This window comes from Lutra lutra, chromosome 3, assembly GCF_902655055.1.
Source record: "Lutra lutra chromosome 3, mLutLut1.2, whole genome shotgun sequence".
Taxonomy (NCBI): domain Eukaryota; kingdom Metazoa; phylum Chordata; class Mammalia; order Carnivora; family Mustelidae; genus Lutra; species Lutra lutra.
Genome location: NC_062280.1, coordinates 59173689 through 59193155, shown reverse-complemented (window position 1 = coordinate 59193155; position 19467 = coordinate 59173689). Strand labels below are relative to the sequence as shown.

Below are 19467 nucleotides of genomic sequence, written 5' to 3'. Positions count from 1 at the left end.
AAGTCTTGTACATTAAAACAAAAGCCTAGAATGTAAGCATCATACCTCTGCCTCCCTATCAGGATTATTAATGGCTTCCCTTATTTAAAACATGAAAGTTAAGATAAACTTTGTCTATTCGTTTTTTATTTCCAACATTGTTTTAGTGCTTTAAAAATAACATTTCCTGTAAGTAATGTATGTTTCATCGTAGAAAGTTTTAAGAAATATGGAAAAGGAAAAACAAGAAAAAAATTCCATTACCACCAAAGGTAGTAATCATTAACATCTTTGTACAGATAAATAGGCACAGTTTATAAAATACGTATTTGCAAAGAGAACTTGTAAATCCTATTTTATAATCTTTTTCTTAACACATTTTATTTATTTTTTTTTAAGATTTTATTTGTTTATTTGACAGAGAGAGATCACAAGTAGACAGAGAGGCAGGCAGAGAGAGAGAGAGAGAGAGAGAAGCAGGCTCCCTGCTGAGCAGAGAGCCCGATGCAGGACTCGATCCCAGGACCCCGATATCATGACCTGAGCCGAAGGCAGCGGCTTAACCCACTGAGCCATCCAGGCGCCCCTTCTTAACACATTTTAAACTTTCCTCAATTTACTAAACAGTAGTCTACAATATAAGCATAATTTCCCCCACTACAATAAGTACAGTAGTAAAAAATCAGTGTTAGAAAAGCATTAGTCGCCATCAGCGTAAGTGCTGATAGTTGCTGTCAAGTTTCTATCCCTACTACTAGAAAGTTGGTTTAGGTGCAATGACCCTCTTCACACGAACTCATTTTCCTTCAAAATAAAACGCCTTTGGAAAGGCTTCTGATCCCTGAGTCAAAGATTCTACTAACATATGTCAAAATTTGATTATAAATATTACCAGTCACTTCAGGTTCTTCTGGGTTGCTTTCTCTCTAGCTTATCTTAGAAAACTAAGAAATAGTTTAAAGTGTGGCTTTGTTCTGTTACTTGTTGGCTTGGTCCTATTTAAGTGGTTTAGTATTGAACTGTCTTAAAACTGTAAAGCACCCAGATAGATGTCATTCTGATGGGCGCTATATAAAGTGTGAAATAAATGTATTTGTGTATTTTAGTTAGAAGTCAAAACAAACTAAAATGAAAGGAAAAACAATGATGCTGTAGGTATTATACACCCAGGTCCTTTTAACTTGGGTTTGGAACTTGCTTTACAAGGTCCACCTTAAGTTATGAACTATAAGGTAGGACTAAAAAACACAAACTGGACTACTATAGGAAAAAGAACAAATTTTAATATTGATTTTACTCAATTTATGAAGTTAAAAAGCAGGTTTTACATTTAAAAGATGAAATCGTCAACAGGTGGCTGTTCACTTGCAATTAGTAAAAACTTCTGGCAGAATTATACCACGTAGTAATCACAATGACCTTGGATTGTGAGATGCTACTTAACCTTTGGCAAAAAAAAAAAATAATGAAGCGGTATGATACTATGGGGGTTTATAAGAAAGGTCATTATCACAGGCTAAACATATATTCTCCTGGAACATACAAGCATGGGCTTGTCTGTACCCAATCAAAACACTGGTAGCTTCTTTCATACTCATTAAACTTTACAGTTTTCCCTGACTTGTAAAACAATTTTATTCAAAAGCAACACACCTCAATCCTTTGAAACAAAAGGTTTCACTCTGATGAAGATTTCAAATGAGTGACTGCTGCAAAAGTAAGTGTCTAAAGGTGTAAAGTTATCAGAGTGTGACCCAGACTTAACCATGGTTAACTGTCAAAGCCATAACTCCCCAAAGACAATCATATGACAGAGCCAGGTTTCAGAAGGCGAGAAGCAATAGCTACTATAATGTCTTTGTCCTATGTGTTCTATTTAACCAAACATGGTATTTCTGTCCATTTAATTAATCTTCAGAGAAGCAATTAACTATACAGACACAGGTTGTGGTGCCTTTAAAAACACATTTAAAATAGTCTTTGCAGACAATGAAGATTTGTGTAAAAACAATGAGACATGTGAATGATACAAAAAAACCCCATTAATCACTCGGGAGGATATTAAACTCTTGCATTAACTGTAATAATGGTAGCTGACATTAGAACAAGATATAAATGAATCAAAAGTAACAATACAGATATGTGTTGTAGGATTTATTTTAAATGTGGAGAGTAAACCAAAAAAAGGCAGAAAGTTTTCAGTACCATTTAAAAGGAAATGTTTCTGTCTCTTATAGTGTATTGATTATCCCATTTTTAATGCTGAGAAATGTCCACTAACCAATCAATAATGATACCCCTAATGCACTCTACCCAAAACTTGTATCAGTCCTTTACTACAGTGTTAACCATACAAAGCCATAAGGTACTCTCAAGATAAAGACTCTACTATGCTCCCTAAAAGAGTATCCTCAAACTATGTTAGGGAAGTTTAAAGGCTCCACTAAAAATGGGCTCATAAATGAGCAAACCTAATTTCTGCAAGTGTTTCCATAATCTTCTCAAGCACAAGAAAAATTAACTGCAAACAAATTAAAATGCTATGTATTAGATCTTAAAATGGCCATTTATAATAGGCTTTTAAAATTAAAACAGTTTTAACACATTATCAAATACAGGCATTACCTGGATAGATGGCTTGTTTAAATGACCCAGATTTGAGGTTGTTTGTCTTGGTTCATGTCCTAAGACCATCATATTAGCATTGATCAATCTGAAGGCATCAATAACAACCTGTAAAAATAAGGTGTCAGGTCAATTCTTTTTAAAAAGCAAGTGATGATGCCAAGCAACAGTGGACAGGCATGATCAACTTGCATCTGTTTCTGGCCTATTTCCAGAAAATCATTTAATTATAATATTAATAAAAAAGAACCTCCTGCTGACTGTGCCATCAGCACACCACCCTCTATCTTGTAATGTAAGGTGACACCAATTATTGCAATTTTCTTGAAGTAGTAAAGAAAAATATTAACTTTGCATCTTTATTATCGAAATACATCATTATTAAAACTTACACAGCAAACAGCCTCCATTGGTGTGCTTATGTTTGTCACCTAAATTTTACCTAATCAAAATGAATGACAAAGAGAAACTAAAACTGAAAGTGAGCACAAGCTAAGGGACCACATGTAAAGCCCAGCCCTGTCACATCAATTATACTCCCACAGTACTTGAAATGACAACAAAATTACAGCCAGCAAGGCACTTGCTCCTGTATTCTCTTCTAGTCAGATACCTTTTGCTTCTTGTGACTATAAAAGACTTTATACCTTGTCTGATGGCCTTAAATAGCCAAGCCACTGTCAAGAATAGGAGGCAAACACAAGAAAACCAAGGTCATCTGTGGTTTAGGCCAGGAACACAGTATAGACTGAGATGGCCATGAGTTCAGAGTAAAGACATAACGATAGGTATCATCTTTTTCTAAGTGTATTCAATTTCTGTATAAAAAGAGTTCAAACTTACGTAATACAATATCATCTGTTAGCTCTTATATATTAAGATATTTAACAAGAATCACATTATTATCTGAACACTTTGTTCTGTTCATTATCATGGATTTGAAAGAACTCGCTAAAGCTTTTAAATGTGAAGTTTTATGTAAAGCACTGGGACTTTAAGACAGATGCTTCTTTCCGGGAATTTAAATCAATTACCTAGAGAATAAACTCAATACTTCTGTCACATAAAAAAATCTTAAAGCAGGATAATACATTTTTCTAGATTTGCCTTAAAAGTGCTTTAACTGAGATTAACATTATAAAAGTTATCATCAACTAGACTGTTTCCTGTTTCCATATAGTTTGAGTACAGCTGAGCAAGTAGTTGAATAAGAGGACAAAAGCAAATTTATTTTCAAGTTAAGCTAAATTAAATCTAATCAAGTCTGAAAAGTATGTTTGTAGGAAGTATGTATACATGCTGTATACTAAAGAACAAGATCTAAAGAAAGAAAAAGTCACACTTTCTAAAAGGCTACCAGAGGGTCAACAAATAGTACAAAGGTAACAAACAGACCAAAAAGCATTACAAGTGTCCACTCTGGCAGGCCAACAACAACCACAAAAATCAACTATGAAATTTTGCTTTTATTTCTAACAGTTTGAATTTCCCCAGAGTCCTCTTGTCTCAAAATAAAATCAAGTATTCCCAGAACATACATGATTTAATAGTTTGTGAAAACTCCTTTTTCTTTCTATATAACTGTAATTCAGACTTAACTTTAACATTTATATATAAATAAATATGGCCTGGGTTTATACTTCTTGCTTTTACTTATATTTTTGTCATTTATTTTTAAAAAACAATAAAAATAGGTACTAATATTAGACACGCTTTAATCAGATATTATCACAGTTTTTTAAAAAAGATTTTATTTATTTATTTATTTGACAGACAGAGATCACAAGTAGGCAGAGGGGCAGGCAGAGAGCGAGAGGGGGAGGCAGGCTCTCCACTGAGCAGACTGTGCAACATGGGGCTCAATCCCAGGACCCTGAGATCATGACCTGAGCCGAAGGCAGAGGCTTAACTCACTGAGCCACCCAGGCACCCCAGATAATATCAAATTTCAAACACTTGCTTAAAAATATAGAAGTAAAATTTTCTACTAAAAAGCACTTAAAATGTGAAAAATAAATATATAAAATGTAAGCAAAAGATCTTTTTTAAGATTTTATTTATTCATTTAACAGAGAGAAACAGTGAGAGCGGGAACATAAGGAGAGGGAAAAGCAGGCTTCCTGCTGAGCAGGGAGCCCAGTGTGGGGCTCAATCCCAGGACCCTGGGACCATGACCTGGGCTGAAGGCAGACGCTGCTTAACGACTGAGCCACCCAGGCGCCCCAGCAGTGACCATTTTAATAGATGTACTTAAATAAATTCAGGATTAAGAACTGCCACCATTTAAGGACTGTGGTAAATTTAAGAGCCAAGCATCGTTTTAGCCCAATTGTTCTTAGAATACTTTGATTCCATTTTAAGATTTCCGTAAAATCATTTGCAGGAAAAAAACTGATCCTACAAAACTACAAAAATTCCATCACATATCACAACAAAATGCCTATATATTGTTTTATACCGAACACTTTCAAACTAGAACAGCAGGCAGCTATTTTACATGCGAAAATCTCCATAATATTTCTCTGGAATATTATAAGCAGGTGTGAAACTTCATAAAAAGAAAATGAAAATACCAGCTAAGTAGGTATTTATGATCACTCAGAAACAAATCTAAAACAAAAAAATTAAACTTTATTAAAAAAATGAGAAAAAGTTTAAAAATATACTACTCAAATAGTAAATAATGGCCTATGTGAAATGACATGCTTAGATCTATGACAATTCCTGAATAGCAATATGATAGCCAATAGAAAAGAATACTTTAACTACACCAAGATTAAAGGAATTTGCTACCATTGCTATAGCAACTGTCTTAAGGAAACTAACATGTTCAACAACCTGCAGACCAAAATTAGATTTAGTATGCAATAAAAATATAAATATGGCAATATAGTCTACATTTTAATCTGTACAATTTTATAATTGCCTTTTGCACTGTGAGAATAAGTGGGTTCCTCCTTTAGAGCAACCTATCAAAATAGACTCATTAATGTCCAGTGCACTAATGAGCAATGGGTGAAGAAGGTGTTAATTATGCCACAGTAAGATTCAAGAAAAAGCCCTGGTGAGCACTTGGAGGTGTGTATAAGCTGAAGGCATTTCTCCATGTTTATGTATTTACAGCATGATGCAACAGAGTGACAGCAAAGTGGTCACTCCATGGATCAGAAAGGAAATCTTAGATACAATATACTGCAAAAACAACCCCCAAAGATTAATTAAGGTATGGGGAAGGGGACAGGGGCAAGAATCCATTTTTGGAGCTACATGAATCTTCTAAACAGTTTGTTTTGAAGTATACATACATCAAACCAGTCCAGTTTACAGCTTATAAATCCAAACAGTAATGTAGCCAAAAACTTTGCACAAAACTACCTCATTAATATGTAATAACAAAAACTTTCAAATGAAAGTGTAAAGATTATTTTCAGGAATGTGATGCCAGACTTTTGTAATTCCTTTCCATGCTGAAGTCCTATCTACCAGACTGAATCTCTATCCACCAGCCTGACCATTTAATTTTTTCTGGTACAAGTGCCTTGAGACTTTTCAGAGGTCACTGCAACAGTAGACAGCTTATAACAAAACCATTAGCAGTTTGGCTAGCTTAGGGAAACCTCTTACTTTCCTTTTTTGTTTATTATCACTGCATGAATCTGCAGCATATGATAGTTTATAATTTCTCAGGCTTGTTAAATTCATGTTAAAGGTCTGTTTTCTTGTTGAATAAATTTTGTTCATATAATGCTGCCTATTTCATACACTCAGTCTTTAATAGCACCTTTGGTCTATGCGCAACTCACAGATCAAAACAGAGGACTAAAATAGGGGTTGATGATGCTATTTACATGTGTGATTCCTGCTGTCTTCTTGTTAGTAGCTTTAATATAATAGAAGACCTTGTCTGTTTTGTAATTAACACATCTTTACTGGAGAGATATTTGGAAGTGATTGCTGTGAATATACTGGTTAGTAAAATAAACACAATCACACACCACTTTCTGTTATCAGACAAATTTGTGAATTGTACACATTATACTCCAGATCAACAAACTGTGATATAACAGCCAAGTAGAAGACACATATTTATATAACCCTTTATTTTTCTGAAAATATGTATTCACTCTGACCTTGCAAATATAATTAGCTTGTGGGATGTGCAGATTTCAGTACCATGGTTGCTTTACTAATTGCAACTCTTGGAAATAGATACTAAATATTTGGAAGCTGCCAATACAAAATAAAAACTGCATCTTTTTTGTACATCTGTCTTAGCTTATAAAAGCAAAATACTTTTAAAAACAATACTGTGTTCCATATTTATTCCAAGCACACCCAAGGGTCAATAACCTATCATTTCATTTTAATAACGAATCTGGTTTAGGACTCAAAACTGTAATTATTTTCAAATTCCGTCTAATCCATAATTTTTTGGCTTCTTTCACGAGTATAGTACAGTTTACCCAATATGCTATTTATTTTCAAATTCATATTTTCATATCAGCTGCTAGGTCACTGAGAGACTAGACTAAATTTCTAAAGCATCAATCCATGTTTCCCAATTTTTCCATTCAAAGGAGGCTATATTGTGAAGCCCCTAAAATTAATACAAAGGTGTCAGAAAGAAAAACACATAAACACTTTTGGCAGTAGTTACTGCCTCTGTCTCTGTCTCTCTCTCCTAACAGTAGCTGCCTCAGGCATTTCCACTTGTACTTATATTGAAGTCAATGACTATGGAAAGTGCTTATAAATAAAATGAACTGAATTTTTTTTAAACAAAGCTTGAAAGAAAAATTTTAAGACCTCAAAATCAATGTCATATATCAAAAAAAAGAAAAAAGTTGTAATTCAGTTACCAGTTACTACATATTTAAAAACATAAAGTCTCCAAATGACTATAAAAAATGCTAGGTGTAAAAGAAAAGCAGCACTCCATATCAAATACCCTTTATCACCTAGAAATGACCTATTATCAACTGCTTAGGTTGTTTCTAGATTCTTTAAAAATTAAGAGTGCATTTGACCTGGGAAGTACTGCGGGGGTTTGTGACCCTTTCGTTACTTCTGCTGCCATGCACTGCCAAGCATCTATAAGAGAAAAACATCTTCTGTCTCTTGTAAGCCCATAGCATAAAAAATTCAAAGAAATCTTACTTTTTATGCCATTTCCAATGAAAAGCACTAAGAACTAAAACTGACTCATGCCAAATGCATATCACTGAATTGCTGTGATTTCTTAGTCTCAAGTTTGCAACACGGAAATTATTTATAAAATGTCAATTTTAGCTCTGGAAAAGAAATTCCTATGTGTATGTACATTTTCTTTCTTCATCCTTGGAGAACTGCTTACTGTAGCTAGAGATCTGTAGTACAACTTCAATATACTGGGAGAGAAGGGGGATGGGGTGTAACTAGCATAATTTACTTTTTTTTGACAAGTGAAGACATGCATCAAAATTCAAACAGTAAAGCCACAAGTTCTGAACATGTATGCCTTAATGAAAACAAATGGATCTTAAGAAACTAGTACGGCAAAAGGTAATTAGACATTTTTAGATTCATAAAACTTTATAAAAAGAATATAGTTAAATCATAAAGTTCAGAAATTTTTAGGGTATGCACGTAGTCAGATATAGCTACTTAAATGCTTGAACCACTGGAGTCACAATCCTGCCTAAGTTACAATTCTGGTTCTACCACTGGCTCGCTCAGCAATGGGGATAAGTTATTTACGCTCTCAATGTCTCCATTTGCTCATGAACGACACCTCACAGAGCTGGTGATAAGATTAAATAAAATACATGTATACCTGCCACTGTAGTTCTTAGTGTCATTAACTGCGGCAGTCACAGAGCTGACCGCCTCAGCCCTCCGTTCAACAGAAGCTGCTGCAGAGAGAGCATAGCTGACTCACCACCTCCACATGCTACACCTTTGACTGGGAGTTCACCCCAGGTAATGTTTCCCTCGGACTACTCCCAGCCAATGACAAAGTGGGGGTACTAGAAACTAGGCATTCCTTCCAAAGAGAAAGCATTCCTCTAAAGGGCAACTCATCAGTCTGGCTGAACCTTTCTCAGAAACATGCTGTATAGCCTGATTCAGTTCCTACCTTCCTAATTCCACCCAATTCCCAATTCTATCTTCCCTTTCTCCTTCCACAGAGTCACACCTGTACTGCTGTCCCCTGTGTCTATCACAGGTATTTACCCAAATAAATCTTTTGCATATCTAATCCCATTTGAAACCTCCTTCTTGGAGCACCCCAACTGACCTAGTCAACAGAGCAGAGTACTGTTAGTACAACAGAGTGCTAAAGTTAGAAGAGCTACTCCCAAAACTACATCAGAATTATAAATGTGGCATCCATAGACACTTGACATATGAAAAACATCAATAGAAAATTAGGGAGGGAGCATCTGGCTGGCTCAGTCGAAAGACCATGCAACTCTTAATCATGGGGTCGTGAGTTCAAGCCCCACACTGGGGATTGAGACTACTTAAATAAAGAAAATATTTTTTTTAAAGAAAATATTTTAAAAAGAAAAGAAAATTAGGGAGAAACATTTAAAGACATCTATTTCCTTAGAAAAATTCCTAATTAAAGTTTTTTTTAGGGGCGCCTGGGTGGCTCAGATGGTTGAACATCTGCCTTTGGCTCAGGTCATGATCTCCAGGTCCTAGGATCAAGCCCCGAGTGAGGCTCCTGGCTCAGTGGAGATCTGTTTCTCCCTCTCACTCTGCCTCTCCCCCTGCTCAAGCACTCTCCCTCTCCCACATAAATAAATCTTTAGAAAAAAATAATTTTTTTAAGTATATAGTTATACCAAATACTATCTTTTAAAAAGTCACAATATCCCTAGAATCTTGACACTCCTGCATAAGAGATATTTCTAGACCATGACAAATACACACTAAACTTAAAAACTGAACTAGACTATTTATGAGCTACAAGAGACTATCACCTCTGAGTCACTGGTCTGATACCAACTTAGAATACCAATTCTATCTGGTGGCTACTTACCCAACCTATATAAAATGAACAAGTGACTTCAGATTCCTTTCTGGTATAAAAACTAAAGCAATACAGTTGGTATGCTTCTTGATAGTTGCCCAAAAAGGAAAGAAATAAAAAGCTTTAGAGACTAAAAGTTAGAGCTCAACCATGTTAACAATTAACAAGGTGGTAAGGCAGATGGATAAGGGGAATAAAGGATTTACATATATTGCTTGTGCTTTAACATCATCTTTAAGAAAAATGCAAACCACCATCTCTCACTAGGCAAGGTCATTTTTGCAAGAAAAATATTGTAAGAGTTAATACTTGGTTGTGTATCACTTTTATATATTTTTATTGAGCTTATTAATTATTATACAGAAATTACCTTGTGTAAGCCTCTGAAATACTGAGAGGTAGGTATTAATATTCACAATTTATGGATGAGAAAATGGAGGTTCAGAGAACATGGAAAAGTTAAATGAGACGACACAAGCAAAGTGATACCACTACGATTTGTACATACACAGCATGCCAAAGCTAGTACTCTTCATCACCAAGCTATTTGATACAACACTTTCTCCTAACACAAATACAAGAAAGGAGTACTATTAGATTCAGTTACTTGATAGCAATGTTTGTATCTTATTCGCCATCACATATCCATTCCCCAGCACACATCATATAGTACAGAATAAATATCTATTGAAATCAAGATATCCAAAGAAAGCATTTTATATAAAGTTTCACCATTCATGTTTATTTTTCCTTCCAAAAAAGGGGGGAGGGCATGTGTTTTCTATAAAAATCTAATCACTAGGTTTACAAAATACACACTTTCGATTTCTTTATCACTGATCTGTTCTGAATTCATAAAATACTCTCCCAATGCATACTGAACTGAAAAACCCAAACATCAGAAAGCACTGATCTGTGTTTAATTTAGAACAAAAACTCATCCAGTAAAGCAATTTGGAATGTAAAAAGTGGCAGTGGGTATCTATTAATCAGCTTACTAGTCATCTAAGAATTATCACTGAGGAATGAACTAAGACCTATAAGAATATCTAGCAACATAATCAATCTTAACTTCTTTAGGAAATTACAACAATAAGAACATATTAAACTTATTAAAATATATAGGCTATAGAAAGGCTTATATAAAGTCATAGTTTGCATTTGCTGGTACAATGCTGGCATTAACAGGGAGTAGATCTTGTTCTTTATATCTACAGTGTATGCCTGTGACACTGTAGTCAACAGTAAGGATCTGGTGAATGACCAAGCATCATCCCCATCATTAGACTGGGGAAAGAAAAGTATTTCAGAATCAAAAGTCAATAAATAATTTTCTTATAGATAATGGGAAGACTTTTAAAGGTTTTCCTTTATCTTTACTAAAACAGCTTAATTTGAATTAATTTGAAACAGATTTCTATCACTCAAAATACATAGCAAGTACTAAACAATAATAAAGTAGCTCAAAGACTATGTTATTAAAACAGAATCTTTAAACTATAAATTAAACACAGAAACTATAAATTAAAAGAACTATACTAAGAAGTGTTAGTTCTGTATAAGATTTATGTTTCTTAGAACTTCAAACATAAAATTGCTTTAACATTCCTAGCTGACAATTTCTGATAATAAGAGTGTAAAACAGGAAGCAAACAAAAGATAATATAGTAACTAAACTTGTTCCAAGTGTTGGATGGGTATGTTCACAGAGCTATATTAGGAGTGGAAATAGAATTTTTATGTGTCCTATTTTCTATTTTTCTCTTGCAATCTGGAAAACTAGATGAAGAAAAGGTGTGTGTGTGTGTGTATACAATCTGAGAGTAGGACTATCAAGCCCTAACTGACCCTTATGGGATACTGATCAAAAGAAAATCTTATGAATAACAGGTATTCTAAATATCTTTCACTATCTTCAGCCTATGGCTATACCACCCTGAATGCAATCAATCTTGTCTGATCTCAAGAAGCTAAGTAGGGTCAGGCCTGGTTAGTACTTGGATGGGAGACATTAATCATTTCAAAGGCCAGAATCTTAATGCATTTATTTTTCTCTCCACCAGCATGTCCTAGAGAAATATGTCAGAAAAATAGTAAGTGCTCAATAAAAAAAATCAACTGATTCAAAAGAGTCTTCTTAAATTAGGAGGTACAAAACACAAGGGCAAGCAAGTTTTCATTTCTTTTGTAGTTATTACCCTTGCCTTTTTTTTTTTTTAAAGACTTTATTTATTTGACAGACAGATCACAAGCAGGCAAAGAGACAAGCAGGCAGAGAGAGGGGGGAAGCAGGCTCCCCGCTGAGCAGAGAGCCCGATGTGGGGCTCAACCCCAGGACCCTGAGATCATGACCTGAGCTGAAGGCAGAGGCTTATTAACCCACTGAGCCGCCCAGGCGCCCTTACCCTTACCTTCTTAAAGTGAGCAACATAGTTACAGACTTGTTCTTTAAAAAAAATTCTCAGAAATATTCATATCCTATATTTTAAAATAAGCTAGTTGTTAATCTATTTAAGTAGCAATTAATTTAATCTTGAGAATAAAATGTCATTTATTGCACATCTCCTATAAAGCATGCACACTCTAATCATGACATATCACTTCATAATACTAGGAGATGGGTACTAAAAGCCCTGATTTATAGATGACAAAACTGAAGCTCAAGATCAGATAACTTGCTCAAAGTCATACCAGAAGAGATAAAGAGATAAAAATGGGATTCGACTGAAGCCCTGGTCACAAAGCTTGTGCTCTTCATTACTCTATGCCCTGCCATTATGGTACGATTTTTCCACAGTAAAAAGAAAAAGTTAAGACAAAACTATTTTTGAGTAGTTTAAAATCTCCACCACCTTAAAGCTACTAATACAAAACTTTTGGATAAGTAAAATATTTGCCCCGCCCCCTTACCCTGAAAAAAAAAAAAAAACCTTATAAATCTCTGAAAAATAATAGGTAAATGCTCATAATATTCATTCTCTAATTCTTTCCTCCTACATTTGCATTTACTTTTCAAAGACCCATCTTTTTTTAAATGAAATATTGAATAAAGACAACAATAACACCACCAAAAACTATTCATTTTACATTCTAATATATCTGTGAAAAAAGCATGAACAAAGAGGTAAGTAAGTATACCACCTGGAATAGAATTATTTCTACATTCTTCTCCAGAAAGACAAATTTCTCTTGTCAGAGTGATGTCCTCCCCACCTATCAAAGCTCAGTTCAAGTGTCCCTCACTTTGTGCAGTCATACCAATTTTTCTCTTCTTCTAATTTGCATTTACTATGATTGCTATACAAGTACTACTTTATTGCATATTGGCACATACAAGGTTCTGAATAAGTATTTGTTGCATTAGTTCTCTCTCTAGCAACTAATTTAATACTTAGTTATAGAAATAAAGCAGTATCAGTGTAATTTGTATTCTATCAGTATGCAATGTAGGATTATCAGCACATAATTGGCAGAATGTTATCTGGCTCACTAGATGTATGTTATCTGCCATACACTAAATGTATATGACTTATCTTCTCAAAATGACCAAGAATGTTGTTTTAATCTACTTTATATACCAGAATCATTGGCACACAGGCACATTATACATTCTTAAGAAATACCTGCTGCTAAGTTATTTCTGATCAGACTGAATAAAAACTTCTCAAGAAAATTCAGCCAGTGTGAAGATTTATATGGACTAAAGGGTTATTAGTGTTTTTTTTTTCTTTTAATAAGTTTTCAAAATAGAGAACAAACAAACACAAAGATTGTTACCAGTTAGCAGATAACATATGAACATTTTACTGACAGAAATTATGATAAGAAAACAGGTTCTCAAAAGTAGTAATAGTTGCATGGTAGTTTTATAACTTTGCACAAAGTCATCATTCTTTTTGCCCTAAAGAAGTATAATCATATTATAAGGTAAGTTAACTTCTAAATCTGCTGCTGGATCAAGTCTAGTTGTGGGCTAAATATACAAGATAACAAAACTTTAAGTAAGAGGCTGCTACTTTACTACTTGAGAACTGAAGCTTAAAATATCTGAATATGTACATTTTACAAATAAACTAAAACAGAATTTTAAAAACTATTCACTAAAGTTTAGAGTTGAGCTCATCACTAACTTCTATATAGCTACTCTCCATTTAAATTATACATGTTATCATTTACCACCTTTCAGACATTTTTAACATTTTTTTTTTAAAGATTTTATTTATTTATTTGACAGAGAGAGATCACAAGTAGACGGAGAGGAAGGCAGAGAGAGAGAGAGAGAGGGAAGCAGGCTTCTTGCTGAGCAGAGAGCCCGATGTGGGACTCGATCCCAGGACCCTGAGATCATGACCTGAGCCGAAGGCAGCAGCTTAACCCACTGAGCCACCCAGGCGCCCCATTTTTAACATTTTTAAACATTTATAGGATTATATAATATACAGAGGGCTATGGATTCTTTATTATATAGTATATTTAATTATTTATGTAGGTCTCAATTTTGGTCCTAGGGATGTTGCAAAAGCTGAGAGGAATGAGTCTGTCTAAACTGCTTTTTAAAATCAAAATCAACAAACACTGTATGAGGAAAATCATTTAATATGTAGTAACTACTATAAATAGTACAGTGAACCATTGAGAACTTAGATAAAATGCGTAGCCCCTTATCATGACTTACACTGAAGGGAGTGATATCTATCCATATAAGGTAAGAAAAAGTCTTGCAAAGACCTCTAATACTCATTTGCCAATCCTGAGTTCCTCTAATTACATAGTTCCTAATTGTCTACTATTAAAGAGTCAGTAAAACAGCTTGAGCTCTGAAATTTTATAGACCTGATTTATATCATTGTTTGCTGCTTAATAATGCTATAATTTGGGGCAAAATAATCTCTTGGACCCTAATTTTTTTTTTATCTTTTCATCGATAAAATGGAGTAATAATGGGATCTCCAGAATTACTAAAGAATACATGAGACAACTTGAAATATTTATCACACAATACCTGGCACACAGCAATAATTCCATAAAAATACAATCAAGTCACTATAAAAGGAAATCAAACATCATGAATTAATGAGATAACAAAGATTCAGTGCTTACCCAATCACTCAAAAATAGATAATATTGGGATTTATAAAAATGAAAATATAAAATTTACAGTAAAGAGGTATTAAGTGAACAGTCTCAACTTCAATAATTTACATATAGATTGTGATTTTAACTCCTGATCTAATCATTGTCTTACTAAATATTTTGACAGCTTTGATAAATCACATGCAGGGAAGGGAGAGGGAGAGAGAGAATCCTACGCTATTCTTCATTTTTCGTAAGCTTACATTCTCGTGTTTAATATTTTAACTAGAAAACTTTGGCCATGGGTTTACTACCATTTCATTTGGCTCATAGTTCTGGGAGGTCCTGACACTAAAAGAACCATAAATTATAACCAAACTCAGACATCCTATAGATGAAGTTACATTACTGAGAAAGAATTAGATCCTTAATTCAGGTCATGAAATTGTGTCAATCTACATGCTAGGTACAGGAAGTGATGTGAATCATCAGTGATAGGTATGTATACTAAATTTTTCAGAACTATTTTTTCATGACTATAAATCTAGACAGTGATACCTATCATTTTATCAAGTAATTTTAGATAGGTTATTTTGAAAAAATAACTACATTTTACCAGATGACAAGTCATGTCACACAAGTGTATTTTTAAAATTCATTCTTTTAACATGAATTATGTTTAATTAGAAATAAAGCAAAATTCCAGTTATATAATATAAAACTGTCCTTTAAGATGCTATAAACAAGGTGACTAAAAATACATATTTATTTTGTTTTGAGAATGTCTTCTTTCGTTATATTTAAGTTTATATTTTCCTTTTCAAAGTGGCCACCATCACGAGTCAAGTATAAAAAGTCAGATACACTAATACTGCGAAATAGAATTCTAATTACATTTAACATTAATCTTCAATTATTTTTTGCAAATATTGTGGTAGAGAGACTTAGATAACTGTTATATTTCTAAAATGTTAATTATTACTTAAATGAGTTAATTTGAGTTATTAAAAAGGTATCTTAATTATCAGGAATTAGATTTAAGAAGTATTATACTGTACTATAATTCATAAAACTAATAAAAGTCAAGGATTTTCTACTCTTTTTATCTGTATAGTTAAGTAATAATATACTTAGTTAAAAAAAAGTAAATTGAAATATAGGTATACGCAAACGTCAGAAGTAATCCACTTTGAATTGTCTAGTATATCGGTTTCTATTATTGTTTTTGTGGCTAGATTCCACCTCTGAAAAGCTAAATCACATGTAATAGGATCATGATTTAGAGAAGACCTCAATTTTTATTCATCATAATAATATGATGCCAGAAAGTGTTCAACTTCAAATCATGACAGATAAAAACTCCATGTTTAACAGCCATATTTAGTTTGTTTGAGCTGGTGAGCAGATGTAAATGTAATCCGTAATACTAGCAAACTCCAGGTCTGATAGATAGCAAGCTAATATTTATTTTTAAGTGCTCTAAAAATTATTTGTAAAAGCTGCATAAAAAGGATTCCATAAATGTATTGTGATTTTTTTTTAACAATTATTCTACACTACAATGGAAGTACATGCTCAAACAAGACACCTCAGCAGTATTTTAAAGCAGTAACCACCTAGCCAATTTCTCTATGTTCTGTAGTTTTTCTAATCCACTCTCCCTGTGGTTGAGCAAAATCGAATTGCCTCTCACATTTGCAGACAGCTCTGTGAAGGTGATAATAGAGCTGCTCCCTGCTGTCATGAGGCAGGAAATAGGAAAATGGCATATGGGGCTAGAAAGAAAGAAATAAAAAAAAGAGAGAAAGAGAGAGAACGAACGAAGGGAGAAAAAAAAAAGAACTAAACAAGAACAAAAGATTTCAACAAAGAACAACTATAACCCAATATGCTTTGCAAGTTAATCTCTTTTCATAATCATTTAGCATATTTAATCATTCATCTGTGTCCTCACTCCAAAAATGCGAATGGCTGATACTAAGTGTTTAGGTCAAATTTTCATTGTCTAAAATATTCCCAACATCCAATTCCAGAATATGTCCTGCACAAAGTCTGCAAAACAGAGCGTTCCTAACTAGATACATAAAATGTGCCAATCCTAAATTCACCATTCTAAAATAAAGGAAGGTAGAACAATGTTTATTAAAATACTAATAAAATGTGTACAGCAGGCTTTTAGTAAGGTTGAACATTCCTAAACCTATGAAATACAAATTTAAAAATAAACATTTATGATTAGATAATATCTAATTAAGGCAGAAACAAATCTCTAAGTAGTTATATTGCTAATAACATTAAGATGACACATTTTTCAACTTGTACAGGTTTTTTGTTTGTTTTTTAAAGTACCCAGACAGGGGTTTTTTTGTGTGTAAGAATCCTGCTTTAAACAAAAGAAATTTTAATTTAATGTATTTGTAAACAGAATGCGGCAGTAGATGCTAATAAAGACAGAATCTACTCTACCTTTCCTTTTACACTTTGAATGGGATCCACAACCACTGCCACAGCTCTCTCCGACAAGGCTTCAAAGCTCTGCTGAGTGTTGATATCCACACCAGAAAGCCAACAACCAAAGCCAGGGTGACTGTGATACCAACCAACAACCATCTCAGGCCTGAAACAAAGAGGGCATTCAGTGGTTCAGAACAGAACAAGTAATACACATTTATGATAGGAAAAGAAACAACACACTAACAGGGTATAAATTAGGAAGAGATGAAAAACACACAGGTGTGAAAAAAGCACCATTAGAAACACTGAAATCATACACCATATTATCCAGAAAACATGGAAATGAGTAAGCATGACAAAAGAGTGCTATCATTAAGAGACGCACATTAGCAGTGGTAGATAAGGCTTTCAGTTTTTCACCTTGTTACCACACTTTCTCTGAGCCAGTTTTACCCTTTCAGCATTCAAGTAAATATCTACTCTTTAACTCCTTAGGTCTGGGAGTTGGATTTTCCATGCAGAGTACAATTTTAACAATGGACACCAGGATCCACTGTTGTGAAAGGATTAAATATCAATTAAACCAGCAGTAGAACTAGGAACTCAGTCAAAAACCAATTTGCACTGTTCTGCTCAGCTGCTGAGCCTTTTGCTAACATTAATTTTGAAGTTTCTTCCACAGTAGAAGAATTTGAGCAAGAGAATGACAACTATTGAGATTTAATCTGGCGGAGGGGAAACTTGAAGAATATTTGAATTCTACTTTTTCTCCCTTTAAAAATCATAGTCCTAATATAATTAAATATTCATAATCTTATTCAGTTCCAATACACGGAACATACAAGCTCTTTCAATTATAAGTGACTAGACAGTAACTCCATTTGCTAAACAGGGAAGCTACAGCCCAAGCTTACTATATGATGGTTGAGAATTTTAACATGAGGCAGTTTTCTCATTGGCAAATTTCTTTGATTCTAGAAGAAAGAGATACTAGCTAGGTAGGTGACACATAGCACTGCAAGTAATACTTTCTACATTAACTACATGACTTTTTCCCTAGGTATGATATTCATAAACATCAAGATTTTTGAACTACATGTCTAAAAATACTTCCCATTATTCCTTTATATAATCAGTTAAAATACTTACCTTCCTGTCTGCTTCAACATATCTAACATTTTGGCTTGGAACACTGGATCAACTGCCTCCACACTGACACCCTGGTTTAGACAGAAAGAAACATAATTGGCTTTCAGAACTCTGAAAAAAGACCCACAAACATTTATTCACTCTACATGAACAAAAAGCTACCCCCAAATCCCCTACACATTATTTTGGGATACCAAAGTAATTTTTTAGGTTTAGATATTGATAATTGATTCCCATTTCCATCAATTATAAGCCATACTTTAATGAAACTTCTAAAACCGCCAAGTACCAAACTGCTGTTAGCTAATGAGTTAAGACAGTTTTCAGGATCCTTTAAGAACTTACGGCCATGGCTACCCACATGTGCACATGCGTGTGAGCACACACACACAACTACTACTACCAGAAATACCAAATAACTGAACCAACTATTTTTGGTTAGATCTACCTTGGCAAGCATACTTTCAAATGCCATCTCTGATACCTGATAAGCACTATGTCCCTTTCATCCCATCCAAAGTTTTGTTAACTATTCAGCTATTAGAATAATCAACAACCTGAAGTCTTCTTTTTCCTCAGTAATAGAAATATTTCAAAGAAGGAAAATAATTTATGAATTTCCCAGAGTAGCTTTTGTTTTATTGGTGGGTGGGTTGGGAGGGGAGGAAGTTTATTGCCTCAGTTAGAACTATTCTCAATTTTGGCTCAGGTCATGATCTCAGGGTTGTAAGATTGAGCCCCACATTGGCTCCACACTGGGTGTGGAGCCTGCTTAAGATGCTCTCTCTCCCAAGCGTCTGGGTGGCTCAGTTGGTTAAGTTTTTTACTTCGGCTCAGGTCATAATCCAAGAGTCCCAGGATCAAGCCCCACAATGGGCTCCTGGATCAGTGGAGAGTCTGCTTCTCTCTCTCCCTCTTTCTCAAATAAATAAATTAAAATATTAAAAAAAATTTTTTTTTCTCTCTCTCCACTCCCACCTCCCCCACCCCCCATTAGAGACAATCTATAACCAACTCTTTTAAATACTGCATTACCTTGCTAGTTCAACCAAAAAACCCTAGAACAAGGAAGAATTAAAGGCACTCATGTCATCTCTCCAATGATAAATCACTGCCATGTTAGCTCTACAAGGGTTTCTTCTAATATCAGGGATTTAATTCTAATCTAT

General features: G+C 34.2%; 1 protein-coding gene across 1 annotated transcript in view; it reads right to left on the bottom strand.

Annotated features, from left to right (window-relative positions):
• The window catches only part of PSMD14 (proteasome 26S subunit, non-ATPase 14), a 100545-nt gene that overhangs the window by 21402 nt on the left and 59676 nt on the right, over positions 1-19467 (bottom strand). The window contains exons 6-8 of the mRNA XM_047721912.1: positions 18299-18369; positions 17162-17312; positions 2605-2712 (exon numbers count right to left, since the gene is read on the bottom strand). Of these exons, the coding sequence (XP_047577868.1) occupies positions 2605-2712; positions 17162-17312; positions 18299-18369 (330 nt within the window). The remainder of the gene's footprint in view (positions 1-2604; positions 2713-17161; positions 17313-18298; positions 18370-19467) is intronic.